Source organism: Hylobates moloch, unplaced genomic scaffold (assembly GCF_009828535.3).
Source record: "Hylobates moloch isolate HMO894 unplaced genomic scaffold, HMol_V3 SCAFFOLD_5, whole genome shotgun sequence".
Lineage (NCBI taxonomy): Eukaryota > Metazoa > Chordata > Mammalia > Primates > Hylobatidae > Hylobates > Hylobates moloch.
Genome location: NW_026652280.1, coordinates 94,251,977 through 94,277,649, shown reverse-complemented (window position 1 = coordinate 94,277,649; position 25,673 = coordinate 94,251,977). Strand labels below are relative to the sequence as shown.

The window sequence follows — 25,673 nt, the reverse complement described above, 5'->3', positions numbered from 1 at the left end:
GCTTACCTACATGAGAGACATTCTTCAGGTCACTTTACACACATAATTACTAAGTCTCTGGTTTTCAGAAAATGGCATTATTGTCCATACTTACTTTGCAGATAAGAGATCTGATGCTCTGAAATGTGTCTAAAGCCCCCAATCTGGCATTCTGACCCCAAAGCATATACCTTTTCACCATCTAAGCATTTGTTATGGCTGCCAAGCACTGTCCACCAAACTCAGACTCTGGGCTGACCAATAAAACTGCTAACCCCAAGGGCGCATGGAAGTAGCCTCTAGACTGACTCTCAGGGAGGTGGGGAGGACTGGGACAGAAGGTGGGGGCAAACATCTTGAAGCACTGCAGAGCACAGCACAGCATGTGCCAGCCCCTTTTGTGCACCCAGATTTCATCAGTCCCCAGAGGCTTAGCCACAGCACATGTTCTGTTTTTGAGGCAGAGTCTCACTCTATCGCATAGGCTGGAGTGCAGTGGCATGATCTCGGCTCACTGCAACCTCCGCCTCCTGGGTTCAAGCAATTCTCTTGCCTCAGGCTCCCAAGTAGCTGGGGTCCCAGGAGTGTGCCAACACATCTGGCTAATTTTTGTATTTTTAGTAGAGACAGGGTTTTGCCATGTTGGCCAGGCTTGTCTCAAACTCCTGACCTCCAGTGATCCATCTGCCTCGGCCTCCCAAAGTACTGGGATTACAGGCATGAGCCACGATGCCCGGCCCACAGCACATGTTCAATGAAACACCCCGATGTGTTCTAAGACTTGAAACTTTTAATGTAATCCTCCTGTTGCTTGTGGAAGATTGTGACTGTGGAAGGAGTTCTTTTTTAATTATTCTAAGTTTATTGTTTTGCTAATTATAAAGGCAATACACACTCTCTTTAAAAAATTCAGACTTCATAAAAAATATGTAACTAACACAACAACAGTTCCCTGGGACTTCGTCTACTCCGTATTGTTGTTCAACAGTGACGATACTTTTTTCTATGTATATATTAATATATTTTTTCCCCATAAGAAGGGATCACTTTAGTTTTATGGTTTTAATGTGCTTTTCTTTAGTTATGGTTTAAATCCTATAAATATATGCTTTACATTATATGCCTCTGCATCAATTGCACTTGTTATAATCATCACATTGTTGAGAACACAGGCTCTGAAACCAGACTGACTGGGTTCAAAAGCTACATCCACTACTTAATTGCTGTAGGTCTTTGAGGATGATTCTGGTAGAAGTTTTCCCATTTGAAAACTGAGGATAATAATAATATTGACTAAACAGTGCTGTAGGGGAATGTGATTACTTGCAAAGTACTAGGAGCAGTAGATAGCACATTCCAGAGGCTAATAAATGAAAGACATTATTATTGCTATTGTTTTTATTATAGGGATCTCTCATTTTATTGCACTTTGCAGGTACCACAAACTGAAGGTTTGTGGTATACCTGCATTGAGCAAGTCTATCAGTGCCATTTTTTCCAACAGTATGTGCTCAATTTGCATCTCTGCATCACATTTTGTTCACTCAAAATTCAACAGTTCAAACTTTTTCATTATTATCATATCTGTTACGGTGATCTCTGATCAGTCATCTTTGATGTTACTATTATAATTGTTTTGGGGTGCCACGAACCATCCTCATATAAGATGGTGAGCTTAATCAATAAATGCATGTGTTCTGACTGCTCTATCAACCAACCATCCCATCTCTCTCCCTCTCCTCAGGCCTCCCTATTCCCTGAGACACACTAATATTGAAATTAGGCCATTCAATAACCCTAGAATGGTCTCTAAGTTTTAAAGTGAAAGGAAGAGTTGCCTACCTCTCACTTTAAGTCAAAAGCTAGAAATGATTAAGCTTAGTGAGGAAGGCGTGTCCAAAGTTGAGGCAGGCTGAAAGTTAGGCCTATTGTACCCAACAGCCAAGTTGTAAATGCAAAGGAAAAGTTCTTGAAGGAAATTGAAAGTGCTACTCCAGTGAACACATAAAAAGATAAGAAAGCAAAACAGCTTTATTGCTAATAGGGAGAAAGTTTGAGTGGTGTGGATAAAAGATCAAACCAGCCACAACATTCCTCTAAGCCAAAGCCCAATCTAGAGCAAGGCCCTAACTCTCTTCAATTCTATGAAGGTGAGAGGAAGCTGCAGAAGAAAAGTTTGAAGCTAACAGAGGTTGGTTAGTTCATGAGGTTTAAGGAAGGAAGCTGTCTTCATAAAAGTGCAGGATGAAGCAGCAAGTCCTGATGTAGAAGCTGCAGCAAGCTACCCAGAAGATCTGGCTGTGATAATCGACAAAGGAGGTGACACTAAACAACAGATTTTCAATGTAGATGAAAAAGCCTTATCTTGGAAGAAGATGCCAGCTAGAGCTTTCCTAGCTAGAGAGAAGTCAATGCTTGGCTTCAAAGCTTCAAAGGACAGAATGACTTTCTTATTAGGAGCTAAGGCAGTTGGTGACTTTAAGTTGAAGCCAATGCTCATTGACTATTCTGAAAATCCCAGGGCTCTTAAGAATGATGCTAAATCTACTTTGCCTGTGCTCTATAAAGGGAACAACAAAGCCTGGATGGCAGCACATCTGTTTGCAGGATGATTTACTGAATATTTTAAGCCCACTCTTGAGACTTACTGCTCAGAAAAGAAGATACCTTTTAAAATATTACTGCTCACTGACAATGCATCTGGTCACCCAAGAGCTTTGATAAAGCTCTACAAGGAGATTAATGCTTTTTTCATGCCTGCTAATTCAACATCAATTCTGCAGCCCATGGATAGAGGAGTCATTTTGACTTTCAAGCTTGTTATTTAAAAAATACATCTCTTTAGGTCAGGCACGGTGGTTCACGACTGTAATCCCAGCACTTTGGGAGTACAAGGCAGGCGAATCTATTGAGGTCAGGAGTTCAAGACTAGCTTCACCAACATGGTAAAACCCCATCTCTACTAAAAATACAAACATTAGCCAAGTGCGGTGGTGGGTGCCTGTAATTCCAGCTACTCGGGAGGCTGAGGCAGGAGAATCACTTGAACCGGGAAGGCAGAGGTGCAGTGAGCCAGGATTGTGCTACCGCACTCCAGCCTGGGCGACAGAGAGAGACTCTGACTCAAAAAAAAAAAAAAAAACCTCTTTGGAAGGCTGAGGCAGGTGGATCACTTGAGGTCAGAAGTTCGAGACCAGCCTGGCCACATGGTGAAACCCCATCTCTACTAAAAATACTAAAATTAGCCAGGCGTGATGGCGGGCGCCTATCATCCCAGCTACTCGGGCGGCTGAGACAGAATTGCTTGAACCCAAAAGGTGGAGGTTGCAGGGAGCCGAGATCACTCCACTGCACTCCAGCATGGATGACAGAGCGAGACTGCGTCTCAAAACAAAAAACAAAAACAAAAACAAAACAAAACAAAGACATCTCTTAAGGCCATAGCTGCCATAGACAGTGTTTCCTCTGGAGGCTGTGGGCAAAATAAATTGAAAATCTTCTGTAAAGGATTCACCATTCTAGATGCCATTAAGAACACTCATGATTCATGGGCAGAGGTCAAAATTCCAACATTAATAGGACTTTGGAAGAAGCTGATTCCAACCTTCATAGATGACATTGAGGGGTTTAAGACTTCCATGTTGGAAGTCACTGCAGATGTGGTGAAAATGGCAAGAGAACTAGAATTAGAAGTAGAGCCTGAAAATGTGAGTGAATTGCTGCAATCTCATGATAAAGCTTGAACGGATGAGGAGTCGCTTCTTATGGATGAGCAAAGAAAGTGGTTTCTTTTTTTTTTTTTGTGAGACAGTCTTACTTTTTCGCTCAGGCTGGAATGCAGTGGTGCTATCTCAGCACACTGCAACCTCTGCCTCCCAGGTACAAGCAATTCTCCTGCCTCAGCCTCCCAAGTAGCTGGGATGACAGGCGCCTGCGCCACCATGTCCAGCTACTTTTTGTATTTTTAATAGAGACAGGGTTTCACCATGTTGGCCAGGCTGGCCTTGAACTCCTGACCTCAAGTGATCCACCTCAGCCTCCCAAAGTGCTGGAATTACAGATGTGAGCCACCATGCTCAGCCAAAAAGTAGTTACTTGAGATAGGATCTACTTGTGGCAAAGATGCTGTGAACATTCTTGAAATGATAACAAAGGATTTAGGATATTCCATAAACTGAATTGATAAAGCAAGCAGCAGGATTTGAGAGAACTGACTGCAATTTTGGAAGTTCTCCTATGGGTTAAATGTATCATATTCTATAGGAAATCTTTCATGAAAGGAAAGAGTCAATCAATGCAGCAAATGTCATTGTTATCTTATTTTAAGAAATTGCCGGGGTGGAGCCAAGATGGCTGAATAGGAAGAGCTCCAGTCTACAGCTCCCAGCATGAGTGACACAGAAGATGGGTGATTTCTGCATTTCCAACTGAGGTACCAGGTTCATCTCACTGGGGAGTGTTGGAAAGTGGGTGCAGGACAGTGGGTGCAGTGCACCAAGCGTGAGCCGAAGCAGGGCGAGGCATTGCCTCACCCGGGAAGTGCAAGGGGTCAGGGAATTCCCTTTCCTAGTCAAAGAAAGGGGTGACAGACGGCACCTGGAAAATTGGATCATTCCCACCCTAATACTGCGCTTTTCCAACAGTCTTAGCAAACGGCACACCAGGAGATTATATCCCGCACCTGGCTTGGAGGGTCCTACGCCCACGGAGCCTCACTCATCGCTAGCACAGCAGTCTGAGATCAAACTGCAAGGCGGCAGCGAGGCTGGGGGAGGGGCGCCCGCCATTGCCGAGGCTTGAGTAGGTAAAACAAAGAGACGGGAAGCTCGAACTGGGTGGAGCCCACTGCAGCTCAAGGAGGCCTGCCTGCCTCTGTAGACTCCACCTCTAGGGGCAGGGCATAGCCAAACAAAAGGCAGCAGAATCCTCTGCAGACTTAAATGTCTCTGTCTGACAGCTTTGAAGAGAGTAGTGGTTCTCCCAGCACGCAGCTGGAGATCTGAGAACGGACAGACTGCCTCCTCAAATGGGTCCCTAACCCCCGAGTAGCCTAACTGGGAGGCACCCCCCAGTAGGGGCAGACTGACACCTCACACAGCCGGGTACTCCTCTGAGACAAAACTTCCAGAGGAACGATCAGGCAGCAACATTTGCTGCTCAACAATATCTGCTGGTCTGCAGCCTCTGCTGCTGATACCCAAGCAAACAGGGTCTGGAGTGGACCTCCAGCAAACTCCAGCAGATCTGCAGCTGAGGGTCCTGACTGTTAGAAGCAAAACTAACAAACAGAAAAGACATCCAACCAAAACCCCATCTGTACGTCACCATCATCAAAGACCAAAGGTAGATAAAACCACAAAGATGGGGAAAAAACAGAGCAGAAAAACTGGAAACTCTAAAAATCACAGCGCCTCTCCTCCTCCTGAGAGGTGACAGCGTGCTCGCAGTCCTCACAGCCCTTGCTTGCTCTTGGCACCTCCTCTGCCTGGGCTCCCACTTTGGTGGCACTTGAGGAGCCCTTCAGCCCACTGCTGCACTGTGGGAGGCCCTTTCTGGGCTGGCCAAGACTGGAGCCCGCTCCCTCAGCTTGCAGGGAGGTGTGGAGGGAGAGGTGCAAGCGGGAACTGGGGCTGTGCACGGCACTTGCGGGCCAGCTGGAGTTCCGGGTGGGCGTGGGCTTCGCGGGCCCGGCACTCGGAGCAGCCAGCCGGCCCTGCCGGCCCTGGGCAAGGAGGGGCTTAGCACCCGAGCCAGCAGCTGCGGAGGGTGTACTGGGTCCCCCAGCAGTGCCAGCCCACTGGCGCTGTGCTCAATTTCTCACTGGGCCTTAGCTGCCTTCCCACGGGGCAGGGCTCAGGACCTGCAGCCCGCCATGCCTGAGCCTCCCACCCCCTACATGGGGTCCTGTGTGGCCCGAGCCTCCCCAATGAGCGCCGCCCAATGCTCCACGATGCCTAGTCCCATAGACCGCCCAAGGGCTGAGGAGTGCGGGTGCATGGCGCAGGACTGGCAGGCAGCTCCACCTGCAGCCCTGGTGCGGGATCCACTGGGCGAAGCCAGCTGGGATCCTGAGTCTCGTGGGGATGTGGAGAACCTTTATGTCTAGCTCAGGGATTGTAAATACACCAATCAGCACCCTGTGTCTAGCTCAGGGTTTGTGAATACACCAATCGACACTCTGTATCTAGCTAATCTAGTGGGGACGTGGAGAACCTTTATGTCTAGCTCAGAGATTGTAAACACACCAGTCAGCACCCTGTGTCTAACTCAGGGTTTGTGAATGCACCAATTGACACTCTGTATCTAGCTACTCTGGTGGGGCCTTGGAGAACCTTTATGTCTAGCTCAGGAATTGTAAATACACCAATCAGCACTCTGTATCTAGCTCAAGGTTTGTAAACACACCAATCAGCACCCTGTGTCTAGCTCAGGGTTTGAGAAGGCACCAATCGACACTCTGTATCTAGCTACTCTGGTGGGGACGTGGAGAACCTTTGTGTCTAGCTCAGGGATTGTAAATGCACCAATCAGCGCCCTGTCAAAACAGACCACTCGGCTCTACCAATCAGCAGGATGTGGGTAGGGCCAGATAAGAGAATAAAAGCAGGCTGCCCGAGCCAGCAGCAGCAACCCACTCAGGTCCCCTTCCACACTGTGGAAGCTTTGTTCTTTCGCTCTTTGCAATAAATCTTGCTACTGCTCACTCTTTGGGTCCACACTGCTTTTATGAGCTGTAACACTCACCGCGAAAGTCTGCAGCTTCACTCCTGAAGCCAGCGAGACCACGAGCCCACCGGGAGGAACGAACAACTCCAGACGTGCCGCCTTAAGAGCTGTAACACTCACCACGAAGGTCTGCAGCTTCACTCCTGAGCCAGCAAGACCACAAACCCACCAGAAGGAAGAAACTCCGCACACATCCGAACATCAGAAGGAACGAACTCCAGACGCGCCACCTTAAGATCTGTAACACTCACCGCGAGGGTCCCCAGCTTCATTCTTGAAGTCAGTGAGACCAAGAACCCACCAAATCCGGACACACTCCAAAGGAACACAGCTCCTCACCAGCAACAGAACAAAGCTGGACAGAGAATGACTTTGACGAGTTGAGAAAAGAAGGCTTCAGACGATCAAACTACTCCGAGCTAAAGGAGGAAGTTCGAACCCACGGCAAAGAAGTTAAAAACCTTGAAAAAAAATTAGATGACTGGCTAACTGGAATAACCAATGCAAAGAAGTCCTTAAAGGACCTAATGGAGCTGAAAACAAAGGCACGAGAACTACGTTACAAATGCACTAGACTCAGTAGCCGATTCGATCAGCTGGAAGAAAGGGTATCAGTGACGGAAGATCAAATCAATGAAATGAAGCGAGAAGAGAAGTTTAGAGAAAAAAGAACAAAAAGAAATGAACAAAGCCTCCAAGAAATATGGGACTATGTGAAAAGACCAATTCTATGTCTGGTTGGTGTACCTGAAGGTGACGGGGAGAATGGAACCAAGTTGGAAAACACTCTGCAGGATATTATCCAGGAGAACTTCCCCAATCTAGCAAGGCAGGCCAACATTCAAATTCAGGAAATACAGAGAACGCCACAAAGATACTCCTCGAGAAGAGCAACTCCAAGACACATAATTGTCAGATTCACCAAAGTTGAAATGAAGGAAAAAATGTTAACGGCAGCCAGGGAGAAAGGTCGGGTTACCCACAAAGGGAAGCCCATCAGACTAACAGCTGATCTCTTGCCAGAAACTCTACAAGCCAGAAGAGAGTGGGGGCCAATATTCAACATTCTCAAAGAAAAGAATTTTCAACCTAGAATTTCATATCCAGCCAAACTAAGCTTCAGAAGTGAAGGAGAAATAAAATCCTTTACAGACAAGCAAATGCTGAGAGATTTTGTCACCACCAGGCCTGCCCTAAAAGAGCTCCTGAAGGAAGCACTAAACATGGAAAGGAACAACCAGTATCAGCCACTGCAAAAACATGCCAAATTGTAAAGACCATCGAGGCTAGGAAGAAACTGCATCAACTAACGAGCAAAATAACCAGCTAACATCATAATGACAGGATCAAATTCACATATAACAATATTAACCTTAAATGTAAATGGGCTAAATGCTCCAATTAAAAGACACAGACTGGCAAACTGGATAAAGAGTCAAGACCCATCAGTGTGCTATATTCAGGAAACCCATCTCACGTGCAGAGACACACATAGGCTCAAAATAAAGGGATGGAGGAAGATCTACCAAGCAAATGGAAAACAAAAAAAGGCAGGGGTTGCAATCCTAGTCTCTGATAAAACAGACTTTAAACCAACAAAGATCAAAAGAGACAAGGCCATTACATAATGGCAAAGGGATCAATTCAACAAGAAGAGCTAACTATCCTAAATATATATGCACCCAATACAGGAGTACCCAGATTCATAAAGCAAGTCCTTAGAGACCTACAAAGAGACTTAAGACTCCCACACAATAATAATGGGAGACTTTAACACTCCACTGTCAACATTAGACAGATCAACGAGACAGAAAGTTAACAAGGATATCCAGGAATTGAACTCAGCTCTGCACCAAGCAGACCTAATAGACATCTACAGAACTCTCCACCCCAAATCAACAGAATATACATTCTTCTCAGCACCACACCGCACTTATTCCAAAATTGACCACATAGTTGGAAGTAAAGCACTCCTCAGTAAATGTAAAAGAACAGAAATTATAACTGTCTCTCAGACCACAGTGCAATCAAACTAGAACTCAGGATTAAGAAACTCACTCAAAACCGCTCAACTACATGGAAACTGAACAACCTGCTCATGAAATGACTACTGGGTACATAACAAAATGAAGGCAGAAATAAAGATGTTCTTTGAAACCAATGAGAACAAAGACACAACATACCAGAATCTCTGGGACACATTCAAAGCAGTGTGTAGAGGGAAATTTATAGCACTAAATGCCCACAAAACAGGAAAGATCTAAAATTGACACCCTAACATCGCAATTAAAAGAACTAGAGAAGCAAGAGCAAACACATTCAAAAGCTAGCAGAAGGCAAGAAATAACTAAGATCAGAGCAGAAATGAAGGAAATAGAGACACAAAAAACCCTCCAAAAAATCAGTGAATCCAGGAGGTGGTTTTTTGAAAAGATCAACAAAATTGATAGACCGCTAGCAAGACTAATGAAGAAAAGAGAGAAGAATCAAATAGACGCAATAAAAAATGATAATGGGGATATCACCACCGATCCCACAGAAATACAAACTACCATCAGAGACTACTATAAACACCTCTACGCAAATAAACTAGAAAATCTAGAAGAAATGGATAAATTCCTCGACACATACACCCTCCCAAGACCAAACCAGGAAGAAGTTGAATCTCTGAATAGACCAATAACAGGCTCGGAAATTGAGGCAATAATTAATAGCTTACCAACCAAAAAAAGTCCAGGACCAGATGGATTCACAGCCGAATTCTACCAGAGGTACAAGGAGGAGCTGGTACCATTCCTTCTGAAACTATTCCAATCAATAGAAAAAGAGGGAATCCTCCCTAACTCATTTTATGAGGCCAGCATCATCCTGATACCAAAGCCTAGCAGAGACACAATAAAAAAAGAGAATTTTAGACCAATATCCCTGATGAACATCGATGCAAAAATCCTCAATAAAATACTGGCAAACTGAATCCAGCAGCACATCAAAAAGCTTATCCATCTTGATCAAGTGGGCTTCATCCCTGGGATGCAAGGCTGGTTCAACATACGCAAATCAATAAATGTAATCCAGCATATAAACAGAACCAACGACAAAAACCATATGATTATCTCAACAGATGCAGAAAAGGCCTTTCACAAAATTCAACAACCCTTCATGCTAAAAACTCTCAAGAAATCAGGTATTGATGGGATGTATCTCAAAATAATAAGAGCTATCTATGACAAACCCACAGCCAATATCATACTGAATGGGCAAAAACTGGAAGCATTCCCTTTGAAAACTGGCACAAGACAGGGATGCCCTCTCTCACCACTCCTATTCAACGTAGTGTTGGAAGTTCTGGCCAGGGCAATCAGGCAGGAGAAGGAAATAAAGGGTATTCAATTAGGAAAAGAGGAAGTCAAATTGTCCCTATTTGCAGATGACATGATTGTATATCTAGAAAACCCCATCGTCTCAGCCCAAAATCTCCTTAAGCTGATAGGCAACTTCAGCAAAGTCTCAGGATACAAAATCAATGCGCAAAAATCACAAGCATTCTTATACACCAATAATAGACAGAGAGCCAAATCATGAGTGAACTCCCATTCACAACTGCTTCAAAGAGAATAAAATACCTAGGAATCCAACTTACAAGTCTCCTTCTCTTCAAGGAGAACTACAAACCACTGCTCAATGAAATAAAAGAGGATACAAACAAATGGAAGAACATTCCATGCTCATGGGTAGGAAGAATCAATATCGTGAAAATGGCCATACTGCCCAAGGTAATTTATAGATTCGATGCCATCACCATCAAGCTACCAATGACTTTCTTCACAGAATTTGAAAAAACTACTTTAAAGTTCATATGGAAACAAAAAAGAGCCCACATTGCCAAGTCAATACTAAGCCAAAAGAACAAAGCTGGAGGCATCACACTACCTGACTTCAAACTATACTACAAGGCTACAGTAACCAAAACAGCATGGTACTGGTACCAAAACAGCATGGTACTGGTACCAAAACAGAGGTATAGACCAATGGAACAGAACAGAGCCCTCAGAAATAATGCCACATATCTACAACCATCTGATCTTTGACAAACCTGACAAAAACAAGCAATGGGGAAAGGATTCCCTATTTAATAAATGGTGCTGGGAAAACTGGCTAGCCATATGTAGAAAGCTGAAACTGGATCCCTTCCTTACACATTATACCAAAATTAATTCAAGATTGATTAAAGACTTAAATGTTAGACCTAAAACTATAAAAACTCTAGAAGAAAACCTAGGCAATACCATTCAGGACATAGGCACAGGCAAGGACTTCATGTCTAAAACACCAAAAGCAATGGCAACAAAAGCCAAAATTGACAAATGCGATCTAATTAAACTAAAGAGCTTCTGCACAGCAAAAGAAACTACCGCTGGCTGGGCGCAGTGGCTCACGCTTGTAATCCCAGCACTTTGGGAGGCCGAGGCGGGCGGATCACGAGGTCAGGACATCGAGACCACGGTGAAACCCCATCTCTACTAAAAATACAAAAAAAAAAATTAGCCGGGCGTGGTGGCGGGCGCCTGTAGTCCCAGCTACTTGGAGAGGCTGAGGCAGGAGAATGGCGTGAACCCGGGAGGCGGAGCTTGCAGTGAGCCGAGATTGCGCCACTGCACTCCAGCCTGGGCGACAGAGCGAGACTCCGTCTCAAAAAGAAAAAAAAGAAACTACCATCAGAGTGAACAGGCAACCTACAGAATGGCAGAAAATTTTTGCAATCTACTTATCTGACAAGGGGCTAATATCCAGAATCTACAATGAACTCAAACAAATTTACAAGAAAAAAACAAACAACCCCATCAAAAAGTGGGCAAAGGATATGAACAGACACTTCTCAAAAGAAGACATTTATGCAGCCAAAAGACACATGAAAAAAATGCTCATCATCACTGGCCATCAGAGAAATGCAAATCAAAACCACAATGAGATACCATCTCACACCAGTTAGAATGGTGATCATTAAAAAGTCAGGAAACAACAGGTGCTGGAGAGAATGTGGAGAAATAGGAACACTTTTACACTGTTGGTGGGACTGTAAACTTGTTCAACCATTGAGGAAGTCAGTGTGGCAATTCCTCAGGGATCTAGAACTAGAAATACCATTTGACCCAGCCATCCCATTACTGGATATATACCCAAAGGATTATAAATCATGCTGCTATAAAGACACATGCACACATATGTTTATTGCGGCACTATTCACAATAGCAAAGACTTGGAACCAAGCCAAATGTCTGACAACGATAGACTGGATTAAGAAAATGTTGCACATATATACCACGGAATACTATGCAGCCATAAAAAATGATGAGCTCATGTCCTTTGTAGGGACATGGATGAAGCTGAAAACCATCATTCTCAGCAAACTATCACAAGGACAAAAAACCAAACACCGCATGTTCTCACTCATAGGTGGGAATTGAACAATGAGAACACATGGACACAGGAAGGGGAACATCACACACCGGGGCCTGTTGTGGGGTGGGGGTAGTGGGGAGGGATAGCATTAGGAGATATACCTAATGTTAAATGACGAGTTAATGGGTGCAGCACAGCAACATGGCACATGTACACATATGTAACTAACCTGCACGTTGTGCACATGTACCCTAAAACTTAAAGTATAATTAAAAAAAAAGAAAAAAAGAAAGAAAGAAATTGCCACAGCCACCCCAGCCTTCAGTAACCACCACCCTGATTCATCAGCAGCCATCATCATTGAGGCAAGACTCTTCTCTAGCAATATGATTACAACTCGCTGAAGCACAGATGATCATTAGCATTTTTTACATTGAAGTATTTTTAAATTAAGGTATATATATATTTAGACATAATGCTATTACACACTTAATAGACTACAGTATAGTGTAAACATAACTTTTATATGCACTGGGAAAATAATTTCATACTAAAGAAAAGTTCCAAACAGATGCTGGCCAAGAACATGTGCCTTGGAATGAGGTGAGGTCAGGTTCAAATCCTAGCTTCACCACTTACCTGTGGTGTGACTCTGGGCAAGTTATTCCCTTCTCTAAACCTCTGTGTGGTAGGCTAAATTCTAAGATGGTCCCCAAGATTCCCATCCTCTAGTGTATACACCTTGTATAATCCTCTCCCCTTGGGTGCAAACAGAGCCTAGAAATGTCATGGGATATCACCCCCATGATTGGGTAACTAATCATTGGGTTTTCGATCATAAAGAGAGAGATTATCGGAGTGGGCCTAATTTAGTCTGATGAGCCCTTAAAAGGAATTTGGCTCTTCCTCAAGTCAGAGAGATCTGAAGCATGAACGGATGTGGTGTGAGGGAGATTCTCCATTGCTGACATTGAAGACGACATGGCAAGCTCTCTGACAGCGACCCCAAGCTGACAGCCAGCAAGGAAATGAGAACCTCCTGACAACCACAAGGAACTGAATTCTTTCAACAGCCCAAATGAACTTGGAAGAAGACCCCAGGCCTCAGATGAAACTCTAGCCCTGACTGACAGCTTGATTTCAGTCTCACGAGATCTTGGGCAGATAACTCACTTACACCATGTCCTAACTTCTAATCCACAGAACTCCAAGCTAATGAACGACTGCTGTTTAAGCTGCTAAATTCATAATAATTTGTTACTCAGCAATAGAATATTAAGGTACTGTATTTTCTCATTTATAAAATGAAGATGAGGCTGAAACTATACCCACCTCTTAAGATTTTTCTGAGAAGTAATATATGCACAAAGTGCCCAACACAGTGCCTGGTAAAATGTAAGTGAATGCCAGGGGTTAGATACCTGGGATAAATGAAGTTATTGCTATTGTTTTAGTAATTACCATTACAAAATTGGGGTAACAAATCATTTTTTCATACATCTAGTAGGGAAGATTAAAAGGTTTAAAATAAAGTCAAAGAGAGTAGAAGGAAATCAAAACGGATTCTGGGTGATGAAAAGTTTAAAAAGATCTTTTAAAAAGTTCTTCACGTCTAACCTCCTTTGGGGACAAGGTATGTGTTATCAGCCTTGTTTTAAAGAGGTAATACACTCTAATGGCCTGGGAACAAAAAGTCCTGCATTCAAATGCTGACTCTGCCAATTACTACACCTGTACTTTGGGCAAATAGCAGGGGTGGGGCTCAGTTTCCCCATCTTTGGACTGGGAATAGATACCATCTACCATGCAGGACTGCCACAGCCTGGCCTGGGGCTGACGTTCAGTCAACAAAAGTAAATGCACAAACTGAGGCTGCAAGAGAAGTGAAAGGCTTGCTGGCTACTTTTGCAGTGTAGAGATGGTAAAGCCACGATACATACTGACCTGGCCTGGTGTGTTGCGAGCATTAGAGACACTGTCACTTTACTGAGTGGTGAATTTCAGAGCAACTCTCCATCTGACCTTCAAGAAACATTTGGCTACAATGAGGTTTTGGCAACTTCCTTCTATACACAGAGAATGGAATGGGTCAAGGCAGTGTGGAGAAGGTTCAGGACCTCTTGTCAAAAGGCAAGATTCTAGTCCTGATCTCTCTACTGTGAGTGACCCTTAGGAGCGGGCTCCATTATTTTCGGGCTGTCCAGGAACCAGACTTCCTTTTGGTAACAACACCAAACTTTTTCTTTGAGCAGCTGCCCCTTCCCCACCTCAAGTGGCTCCAGTGAAGCTACCAGTTACAGAGTCCTGTCCACCTGGCTCCCTGACTATAGAGGGAGGCACGTGACCAAGACCTGTCTAATCATAGTACCCCATCTTCTTGACCATAGCGATTGGCGAAGGCATAGCTATGTGACCCAAGCCCAGATAATCAGAGTCCTACACTGGGATTTCATATGTGGATCCTGGAAGCAAATCTGTCTTGCCTCTGGAAATTGGCCATTTATGGTCACCCTGTTCCTTCAAAAACATCCATCTGCAGTAGGAGAAGACAAACCAAGAGTGTGGCAAAGCTAAGAAAAGGAATACACCTGGAAACAGCTGTGCCTGAAGCTCACCCACCTCAGTTTCCCTCAGTCACATGAGCAACCAATTCCCTTTATACTTGAGCTAGTTTTAACTGAGTTTCTATCACGTATAACCCAGAGTCCTGACTAATATACAAGGTCTCGTTTTCTTCATCTAAATATTAAAAGGTTAGGGCTACAATGTCCAAAGCTACTTCTAAGCCCCAGAGTCTAGAAAATCTTCTCAAATGGACTAGACAAAAGTAAAGACCAGGCACCGGAGAAGGAGACAGACAAAAAAGGCTCTGAAATTTGGTCCGTATTTAATTAAAACCTCAGTTCTGGCACCTAAAACAATGCCTTGCTCACAGCAGGTCTTGGTTAAGCATTTCCTAGTTAACTTACAGGCAATGGCAAGAGCTGTGTTGCGGAGACTTTCACAGCTCTAGGGTGTGTGTCTTCCTTGAGCCTCAGTGCCTCCACCCCACCCCAACAGGAGGAGCTGCAGCAAATATTTTCACAAGGAAGGGTGGAAATTCTGGACTCTGAGCTCAGCACTGCCCCAGCCAGATGGGAGCAGATGTGCAGTGAGTACCTGCTGGAGAAGCTGCCTCACAGCAAGACACCCCCCAGGGTTCCTCCTCTCTCAGCCTTCTCATTCCTCCCATTCTGTGATGGTTTTCTCTTACTGTTCCTTCCATGTCCACTCCAGCCCAAACCATCCTCTCTGCTTCTCTTGGTGAATGCATCTGCAGCACCTGTGGGTCTGGTAAGTGGTGGGCACAGTGCCACACCTTGCTCAGGAGGGTGGGGAAGTCCTGGAGGGTTGGTAACACCCAGGGCCTCTGTCTCCTTAGACAAGCATGGGAACTGAAGGGCAGAATGCACTCTGCAATTAATGAAGATGACAATCCGGGAAAGGGCTAAACCACTTGGTAAGGAGAGGGGATGTATAATATGAGTGTCAATAGCCTTTTCTGAGCCTCTCTACAGCCAAACACTCCAGCAAAAAAAACGGAAAAACACAAATGCAACTCCTAATGCAACTCCTAATGTCTGAGGACTAATGGAGGTCTGCAGGGAATGTTTCCAGGGAAGACAAAGATGGGGGTGCAATACAACTCACTCAGCAAGACTTTCTTTAAAGTTATTTTGAAATCTCTCTCTCTTCTCCCAAAAAGTCTGCCCCTCAGCCACCCAGATCTTGCCTACCAGCTTCTCCCACTGTACCTCTCCTTGAGAGCAATGTGATTCCTTCTTCTCTTGCCTTTTCCAAACCATTTCTCACCATCACCTCGTCCCCCACCCCATTCCCTTAAATTCACAAGTGCCTAGGACACTGGTGAAAAAACACTGGATCCTTTTCCTTTTTTTTTTCTTTTCTTTTTTTTCTTGAGACAAGGTCTCTCTTTGTTGCCCAAGCTGGAGTGCAGAGGTGCAACCATCGCTCCCTGCAGGCTTAAACTCCTGGGCTCAAGTGGTCCTCCCACCTCAGCTTCCCTCGCAGCTTGGACTACAGGAACAGGTCATCATGCCCAGCTAATTTCGGGGTTTGTTTCTGTTTTCAGAGACAGGGTTGTGCTTTGTTGCCTAGGCTGGTCTTGAACTCCTGGGCTCAAGTGATTCTCCTGCCTCGGCCTCCCAAAGTGCTGGGAATACAGGCATGAGCCAGTGCGCCCGGCCTGGATCCCTTTTCTTTGCAAGCTAAAGAGGAATGAAATTGCAAATGCTTATAATACAATGGCTTTCTCCGACACATATATAAATGTGGAAAATTTGCTAGCATGGAGATTCTGAAACCTTCCTTTCTAAATAAAGAAGAAAGCAGAGTGTTCACAAAAAGCATACCCTGCCCTAGAACAGCATGCACATCCTGGCCTAACAGATCTGGGAGTCAGATTTCATTACAGAAGATGTGTCAGCTAGATGATGCCTCACACGTCTTCATCCTGACATTCTGCATCCTTCTCGTTCTTCAATTTTAACTGCCATAATAACTATTACAAAGTGTGTCCCGGCTGGGAGTGAGGGTGTTTCCACTTGGTTGGGTTCCCTTCCCCAATCCCTGACCATGTCACTGTGGATTACACTCTGAGGCAAAGAGAGATCAGTTTTGGCCAAGGAGGAATCTGGCCTTTGGCCAGGCCCTGAACTGTCTCCCTCTGCTATATCTTGATGTCAGTTTGTCTAATTTTACCAATAAGCCTCAGGGCCCAGAAGAAATCAAGGCAAGGACAGGAGATCAAGATAAACATCACAAATGGCCTGATCACCCAACTGACAACTTTTTCTGCTTGGGAAAATCTTGTGAGCTAGCTAAGAATTTGAGGGCTGAACCTGAAGTCAACATTGCATTGAATTCTGAAACTTACTTGGTTGCAATTAGCCAGGGGCAGGGTTGGTGTTTTTTTGTTTGTTTGTTTTCTGCAGTGAATTATTACTTTTATTTTATTTATTTATTGAGACAGAGTCTTGCTATGTTGCCCAGATAAGACTCAGACTCCTGGGCTCAAGCAATCCTGCTGCCTAATCTTGCTGAGTCCCTAAGATTGCAGGTGTGTGCCACAGTGCCCAGCAAATTAATGTGACTGTTGTGTTAGAGAGATTTGGCAAGGATGGGGCAAACAGAGGGTCACTTAAACCAAGTATGTATCTAACAGGTTCCTTTGAATAACAAGTTCTATAAACTAGAGTTGTGCTAAAAAATTCACAGAACATTTTTCAAGGGAAAACAGTTGAAGAGGTCTCGTAGCCATAGGTGGGGTAATCAATTGTCTCAGTTAGCCTGGTTCCAGGGAATTTCCTGATGTGCAGGACTTTCAGTGCTCAACCCAGGACAGTCCCCGGGCAAACTTGGATGGTTGGTCACTCCGCATGTACCCATAGGCCTTGGCTAATGACCATTGTTGGAGCAGAAGGGGAGCAATACTGAAGGGAGGATGGATAGGGCAAGCACTGAAAACAAAGGCCTTCAAAAAGGCTAACTTGCTCACAAGAGATCTAATTTCTCTATAGTTCAAAATTGACTGTTAATGTCAGCTATTCCAAAGTGTATACAATCTACTTGGTCAACAAGGGATTTCATGATCAATGACTTCGGGAAATGCTACAAACTCCACCAATTCTCCTTATGGAGTCTCCACGTACATCAACACATCAAAGGCTCTAAGAAGCCCTGCAGTAGCGAGCATATTTAGTTTAATACGCTCAGTATGTCCCAAATAGATCTGACCACACAAGCCTTTTTTTACTTGATGGTTATGATCACACAACTGGATACACTTTGAGAAATGGAGATCCTACCCACAAAACCATAAATGACTTAGGAAGTGCATGACTTGCATTCAGTAAGACATGCACATCTATTTCAGAAGTCAACACGTTTCTCTTTGTACTCAATAAAAAGCATACTGTAACTTGAGCTAAAATAGTTCCATGATCTATATTTATGTTTAATAAGACACTTGGAGAAAATGACTGAGACCTATACGAGATTTTAAAGTGTGAATAGAACCAGTCAGAACAGTATTAAAAAGACTAAAGACCTGAACTTGAAACGCAATCTAAAGATAACATGTGGATGGATGCAAGAAAAGTATTTGGTATCAGATGGATGCGAGAAAGGTATTCATTCATTCCATTCATTCATCTAACAAATTAATTAAGCATACATGTGCTAGGCACTGTGCTAGGCCCAGAGATACAGTAGTGGACAAGAGAGAAAGACAAGGTTGCTACACTATTCATGCCTGAGCCTTCCAATCTTAAAGTTCAGTAAGGACTAACTAAGCACAATAGTAAGAAACTGCAAGGGTACATAGGATATTCAGGAACTCAGATTCAGGGGGTGGTCATGAGGGCTTCTTCCAAGAGGAGGTGATGTCAAGGCTGACACCCACTGGGTGAAGTGGGTGGGCCAAGAGCAGCGTGTGTAGGAGTGTGGTGCTGGGCAAAGAGAGTGCTCTAGGCAGAAGGAACATGTGCAAAGACCTGGAGGTGAAAAAGAGCTCAGAGCATTCTCTACAGATGCAAGTTTTGCTCCTGAGGTTAGTGCTAGAATTCACTTTAGCACACAGTAGGACCTCCATACACTGTGGCTATTATTATTATTATTATCATCACTACTATGCTGAGGAAGACAACCTTGCATCAGGAAGTTCAATCTGACCCTTCCTACACCTCTGTATCTCCCAAGCAAGGTTGATTGCTTTGTGCTTGGTCAAATTTTATGATTCCTAAAATCTGTTTAAAGCTTACAGACTTCTCCTTCTGGAAAACAAAGCTCCCTGTGAAGGCATAAATCTACAGATTAATAAACTGTACATTTCTGACTTCTTTTTTCCTTCATTGTACACTGGTTCCCTCCAGGTTCCAAAGAAAACAGCGCCAATGCCTGCCTCAGCAAACTTGACACTTCTTAGCTTCTTCGCAAGATGCTTCCTGCAGCCCAAGACCTTCAGGGCAGGTGAATGTCAGCAGAAGCTTACTGGGCCACTTGAATTTTTTTTTTTTTTTTTAATTTTAGACAGAGTCTCGCTCTGTTGCACAGGCTGGAGTGCAGTGGCATGATATCAGCTCACTGCAACCTCCGCCTCCTGGGCTCAAGTGATCCTCCCACCTCAGCCTCCTGAGTAGCTAGGACTACAGGCACATGCCACCATGCCCAGCTAATTTTCATATTTTTTTTGTAGAGTAGGGGCTTCGCCATGTTGCCTAGGCTGGTCTCAAACTCCTAGGCTCAAGCGGTCCTCCCACACTGGCCTCCCAAAGTGCTGGGATTACAGACGTGAGCTCCCACGCCTGGCCACCACTTGGAGTTTTTACTTAACCCACAACCACTGATTCAAGTGTGACTTCCCCAAGTGGTAAAGCACAGATGCTCTCTTGATGGAAACTTTGATTAGTAAAACCAACCCAGACAGTGTCTGTTCTGGAAGCCAGAGCATGTATCCATAATAGGACATTTAACAGCAGGGGCTACCCAGGGCAACACTTACCCCTCTGAAATTCCAGGCTTTAGGAGAGGGAAACATGGGAAAGTTGTTTTGCCGCTGCCGTTTAGGCCTAGAAGAGAAAAGACAATGTATTCATTATTCAGTGGTTGGATATTCAGAGGAAGTCACTGCTTTGAAATGCAGGTTTATCAAAAAGAGAGATGCCTCAAGAAATGGCCCGAACAAGATGGATGGAGTTTTCAACAGCTCTGCAATCTTCAGCAGCCAAATTCACCCCAAACTCCTTCTCAGTTCCCCAGGAGGAAAGTCCCAGAGTCCCTTAAAATAGCCCTTCATCTGTACAAAGTAAAATAAAATCTAACACGCAACCTGGATGCAATAAAAAAGTCAGACCAGACTCCCAATCTTTGTCTTGAATTTTCACACAGACGCAATTCCCACATGGACACTCTCAGGAGATGTATAGCTTCAGCTCAGCCTGGAACTCTCCCTTGTCACACAGACATGCTGGGGAGTTCCAACAAGGGGTACATTTGAGCTCCAGGTTTTTAAAGCAACCATCAACGGGACATTTAGCCCCTGCCTAACAAGCTGAAACTGGCTTCCTCACCTGTTAACCTCTCAACATGAATCAATTTCCTTAGAGGCAGTGGAGGCAGCTTCCAGACTGACCAGCACAAAGAGACTCCAGGCACACCAGAAGCACCTTATTTCTGTCTCCCAAATTGAATCAAATTTTGTAGCTGCCAATATAACTACAGGAATACCTTTTTCAATATTTTTATGGATAAATTACTCCCCTAAAACATGTGATGTCTGTCAATATGGATATTCAGATTTCACGTTTGCTGAAAAGCATCCCTGAAAAGCATCCACCTTGGACTTTTCCTGGGGCTTTAGTCACTGATGTACCAAAAGGCTGGCCAGGCGCAGTGGCTCACATCTGTAATCCCAGCACTTTGGGAGGCCGAAGCAGGCAGATCACTTCAGGTCAGGAGTTCAAGACCAGCTTGGTAAACATGGCGAAACCCCATCTCTACTAAAAATACAGAAATTAGCCAGGCGTGGTGACAGGCACCTGTAATCCCAGCTACTCGGGAGGCTGAGGGAGGAGAATCGCTTGAACCCGGGAGGTAGAGGTTGCAGTGAGACGAGATTGCACCACTGCACTCCAGCCTGGGTGACAGAGCGAGACTCCATCTCAGAAACAAACAAACAAACCCCGAAAGGTTAGTTACACAATAGTCACTTTTGCCTTGACCTCTCTGCTGTAATCAGCAATAATGCAAGGCAGAAAGCATGTAGTGACCAGTGTACAGGCTTTGTAGTACGTTAGACCTGAGTGAAAATCTTGATTGGCTCTACCATACAAAAGACATAAAATACAAGGTAATTACAATAATAGCAGCAACTAACCAATACTGAGCACTTTAAAAAGCATATGCTAATATTTTACATAGTTAATCTCATGACTCTCACCTGTGAGTTAGGACGCGTTATTGTACCCATTTTATAGATAAGAACACTGAGGCCTAGGGATATTAAGTGCTTTGATTCTGACCACACAGATGAAATCGGGATTCTGTTCTCAGTTGTCTGACCTCAAATCCCATGGTGTTTATTAGCGTTGTGACTCTGAACACGAGGCTTAATTCCTTGAGCTTTGGTTTTCTTACGTGCAAAACAGGGGAAATAATACCCTCTGTGTTGAGTCAAGATGAGATGAGGACTCTAACTCTGGTTCTCTCATTGCTAAGTTTTTACCAGCTGTCAGCGTGATGCCCCCGTCCCCCTTTCTCTCTCAACACCTGGCTCCAAGAACAACATTCAACCCAGGATGCAGGGCTGACACAGAAGAGCGAGGGCAACTCACCAAAACTACGGGAACTCCCACCTGATGTGCCTTTAAATCAGGCCCACTCCTGCCTCACCCTCCTCTTCACCCACACGTAAGCAATAAAAACCCAGGCTAATAACACTGCAAGACAGAGAACATGTGGGTGGTTATTTATGTTTCATACCCTTCTCCATTAAGTTACATGTTGGTCTAAGTCCTTCTGAAAATAAATGTCTGTTTTAAAACAAAATTTTTGGATTTCAACAATACTTCTCCCTGGATACCACTCCCTTCCCTCTCAGTCATAACTGGGCTTTGCTTTCCTAATTATTTGATGGAATTCATTGCTTCTAAAGTAACAATATATACCAGAATATTCTGAGTAAATGTGTCTTTGTCTTATATGTTGCAATCCACAGAAGATCACACATAATGTTAATTATCACAATAATTAACACAGATTCAGTCACAGATGTGCCCAGGACTAAGCACTTTAGGTACTCTAAGTCTCACAATAATCTTATAAGGTAGCTTATTATGTTATAATGTAAATACATGACATACAGACAGCATTATAAGGGTGTTATATAACATTTTATATACAATATATTATAATGGCATTACATACATATAAATAACCTTACAACATAATTTTATATAACATTATGTAATATGATATAAAGGGAATATTGTCACTACTGCATTTTATAGATGAGACAAACTGAGGCTCAGAGAGGTTAAACCACATGCCAGATGTCACACAGCTATTTGGTGGCCAATTTGGGATTCAAACTCAGATGTGTCTGACTCCAGATCCAGATTATGCTGTCCCTCTCACATGAAGAGAAGCGCCACCAAACAGGGCAAAGCATACCCCTGAAAGAAAGCTGCCTGGGGGTTCCTTGTGGGAGGGCAGCAACTTAGCAGGGCTTCCCACCATCAGGCCTCATAGCCAAGGAAAAAGCATCAGAGCAAATCTGTCCATTCGGGACACTGTTGGGCAACTTAAGTGTCCCTGTGTCAGCTGGAGAAGCTGCCAGGAGATCTACCGAGAGAAGGGCTGTCCCTAATTGTTAGCTCCCACCTTCCTCTCATCCCACCACCATTCAGGCTTCCGGTCATTCATATTAGCTACAGTCCCTCTTAACAATTCTAGGCCAGGCACAAGACTCATGCCTGTAATCTCAGCACTTTGGGAGGCCAAGGTGGGAGGATCGCTTGAAGGCAAGAGTTCAAGACCAGCCTGGGTAACATAGGGAGACACCACCTCTACTAAAAATAAAAAAAAAATTAGCTGGGCATTGTGGTGCCTGCCTGTAGTCCCAACCAATTGGGAGGCTGAGGTAGGAAGGTTGCTTAAGCCCAGAAGTTTGAGGTTGCAATGGGCTATGATCATATTACTGCCCTCCAGCCTGGGTGACAGAGTGAGGCCCTGTCTCTAAAAATAATAATAAATGTTTAAAAATCACATTCTGATACCATAATAGCCTCCTGATAGTTTCCTCCTTCTCCCCAGCCAAACACTACCACCCAGGTGGCTTTAATGGACAGATTCAGGGAAGGAGAACCATACTGATGAGAAGGCTTCTTGATGAAGCTGGTGAGGGATCCTAGCAGCATAAAGTGCACCATCACGGAAGCACCAACGCCAGGTCCTCACCAAAGGAGAGGCCTCTCAGTCCTGGGTATATTTCTTCTATTGTAGAAGCAGTATTTTGCACAATCAGCAAAAGTCCAAGTGAGAAAATAGCACTTGGTGCTGCAGGTTTCCCAGACACAGAGACATTCAGCTGAGCTTCTGAACAAGGCTTGAAGGGCTTGTCTATCATCTATGTCCAGCCCTCAGGCTCCTCATGTGAGCAGGCTGTGCATGGTGTACACACATGGTTACAAAGCACAGCCTTCTGTCTGGGCAGCATTTCCCAGTGTCTCACAGATGTCACAAGGATAAGTATGACCACTTCCACAGAGGGATTCACGGGAAAGCCAGGGATGGGTGAGCAGCAAGAGAGAAACCTCCAAGATTGTTGGAGGGGTTGGAGTTGGGGGGCTGCTATCGTGGAGGGAGGTCACAACCCTACAAAAGGTGGGAAAGAAAAGCCACAAGCTCCCTACCCTTAGGAAAGAAATGGAAATAGAAATGGAGAAATGCCCACAGTAGCAGAGAAAAGTCAGGATTCAAGGTTCAGTTAGGGAATGATCTCATATTCAAGTGTATGTGTCTGGAATCAAACGGAGTAAGGTCAGTAGCAATAGGCCTTAGGGTTAGTGCAGAATTTATTTTCCCACCATGCGAAAACAAATGTGACTATTTCTCGTCACCTTGAGAAGAGGTTTAGCGACGACTTATACCACAGCTTCTTAGTATGGGTTCAGAATTGAACATGTATTTAGACTGCTCCTGCTGTCTGGGCACTATGTGGGGCTCAGAACATGGTGTTTAGGGAAGAGCCAGCTTGGGGTTCTAATAGTGGCTCCCTCCCTTTCTTGGTGGGGGACTTCAAGCAAGTTCCCTACTCTCTACTCCCTCTGAGCCTCCATTTTCTCATCTGTAAAGTGGGGCTAATAATCCCTTTTCACAAAATTAAGGAATAAATTCATGTACTAAATAAAATGGTTAGCAGGGAGTCTGGCACTTAGTAGGTACTCAAATTAGCTATTATCATTATGAGAAGACTCCTTCTTTAACCCAGTAAGAGTAAATGTTAGTTACCATTATCATTGGTGAGGCTCACATTGGAGGGCCAACGAAATTTACATCTCACTCTTAAGGACTGGATAAAATACACACAAAAGAAAACAAAGGCTTCAATGTGTTATGAATATTTGTTTTAGATAACAACATGGCACAAATCTGGACATGAGGTAACCATGAAAAGAGACTTCTCTTTTCTACTCCAATTTCCTAACTCCACTTTCCCTTCTCAAAGACCACCACCTTTGTCAGCAAGTTGTATATGTTTTAAATATTTTACTGTTTGAATTCTTAATCCAGAACATCTTGCTAACGAAACTTTTTTCGTCTTTTCTCTTGTTTTACCTCTCTCTATCCATCAGAACAACTGTAGCATTACTAGAAAAATCAAACAGCTATACTTTTTAAGAGAAATCTGTGCCGAATGTGGTACCACCTGTGCCAGGTATTTTTATTCTGATTGAATCACTTAAGAAGATAATGGCTTCTTTCACTTAAACATCTTTTTAGTTTCTGTTTTTAGGACATAGTTGATGAGAGACTGGCAGGTGTTTAGCCAGGTGAAGACCCAATTCTTTGTGGAGAAGCTCACTGTGAAGAGGTAGTTTGCAGAACAGAAAGCTCATCACTTTGGCCTGTCTCTCTCTTGGACAAAGGGACCTCCCAATAACATTTCTGTGGCTGAGTCACACTCAGCTTCATTCTACTCATGCCATGGCTGCAACTCCAACTCTTTATTTCCTCATAAATTACGGGAAAAAAGAATCACAGAGGTTGCATGTTGTGGCTCACGCCTGTAATCCCACACTTTGGGAAGCCGAGGCAGGCAGATCACCTGAGGTCAGGAGTTTGAGACCAGTCTGGAAAACATGGCGAAACCCCGTCTCTACTAAAAAAATGCAGAAATTAGCTATACATGGTGGTGCATGCCTGTAGTCCCAGGTACTCGGGAGGCTGAGGCATGAGAATCACTTGAACCCGGGAGGCAGAGGTTGCAGGGAGCTGAGATCGTGCCACTGCACTCCAGCCTGGGTGACAGAGTGAGACTGTCTCAAAAAAAAAAAAAAAAAAAAATCACAGAACCTCAGAAATGGTCAGCTGGTACAATTTCTCAGTCACTAGCTGAATCCTCTTTGCAGCAGTCGGGCTGAGAATAGCCCCTTAAAGACAGCCCTCACCTTTGGAGAAGGGGTCTGTACTCTACTCATGGGAGCTCACTCACTAATTTATTCACCAATATTATTGAGCATCTACTACATGTCAGGCATGGTGCCAGACATTAGAGATCAGCAGTGGACAAGAAATTCAGTTCCTGCTTTCATGTTCTCACAGGGCATTCAGATCCACCCTCTTCCCCTCCAAAAAATTACAACATGGCAAATTGCTTTTTTTAAAGTGGTAGTGAGGAGTGCCGCTGGGGCTCGACCAAAGTTTGAGGAGCCAGAAAGACCTCCCAGAGAAAATGAGGCCTCTCTGAGACCTAACAGAGAAGAAGAACTCAACAGGTGATGAGAAAA

General features: G+C 44.2%; 1 protein-coding gene across 5 annotated transcripts in view; it reads right to left on the bottom strand.

Annotated features, from left to right (window-relative positions):
- The window catches only part of ARHGEF3 (Rho guanine nucleotide exchange factor 3), a 349,457-nt gene that overhangs the window by 212,923 nt on the left and 110,861 nt on the right, over window positions 1-25,673 (bottom strand). For all 5 annotated transcript variants that reach the window (XM_058439116.1, XM_058439113.1, XM_058439114.1 and 2 more), the window contains one exon: window positions 19,667-19,733. In XM_058439116.1, the coding sequence (XP_058295099.1) occupies window positions 19,667-19,702 (36 nt within the window). In that variant the 5' untranslated portion in view covers window positions 19,703-19,733. The remainder of the gene's footprint in view (window positions 1-19,666; window positions 19,734-25,673) is intronic.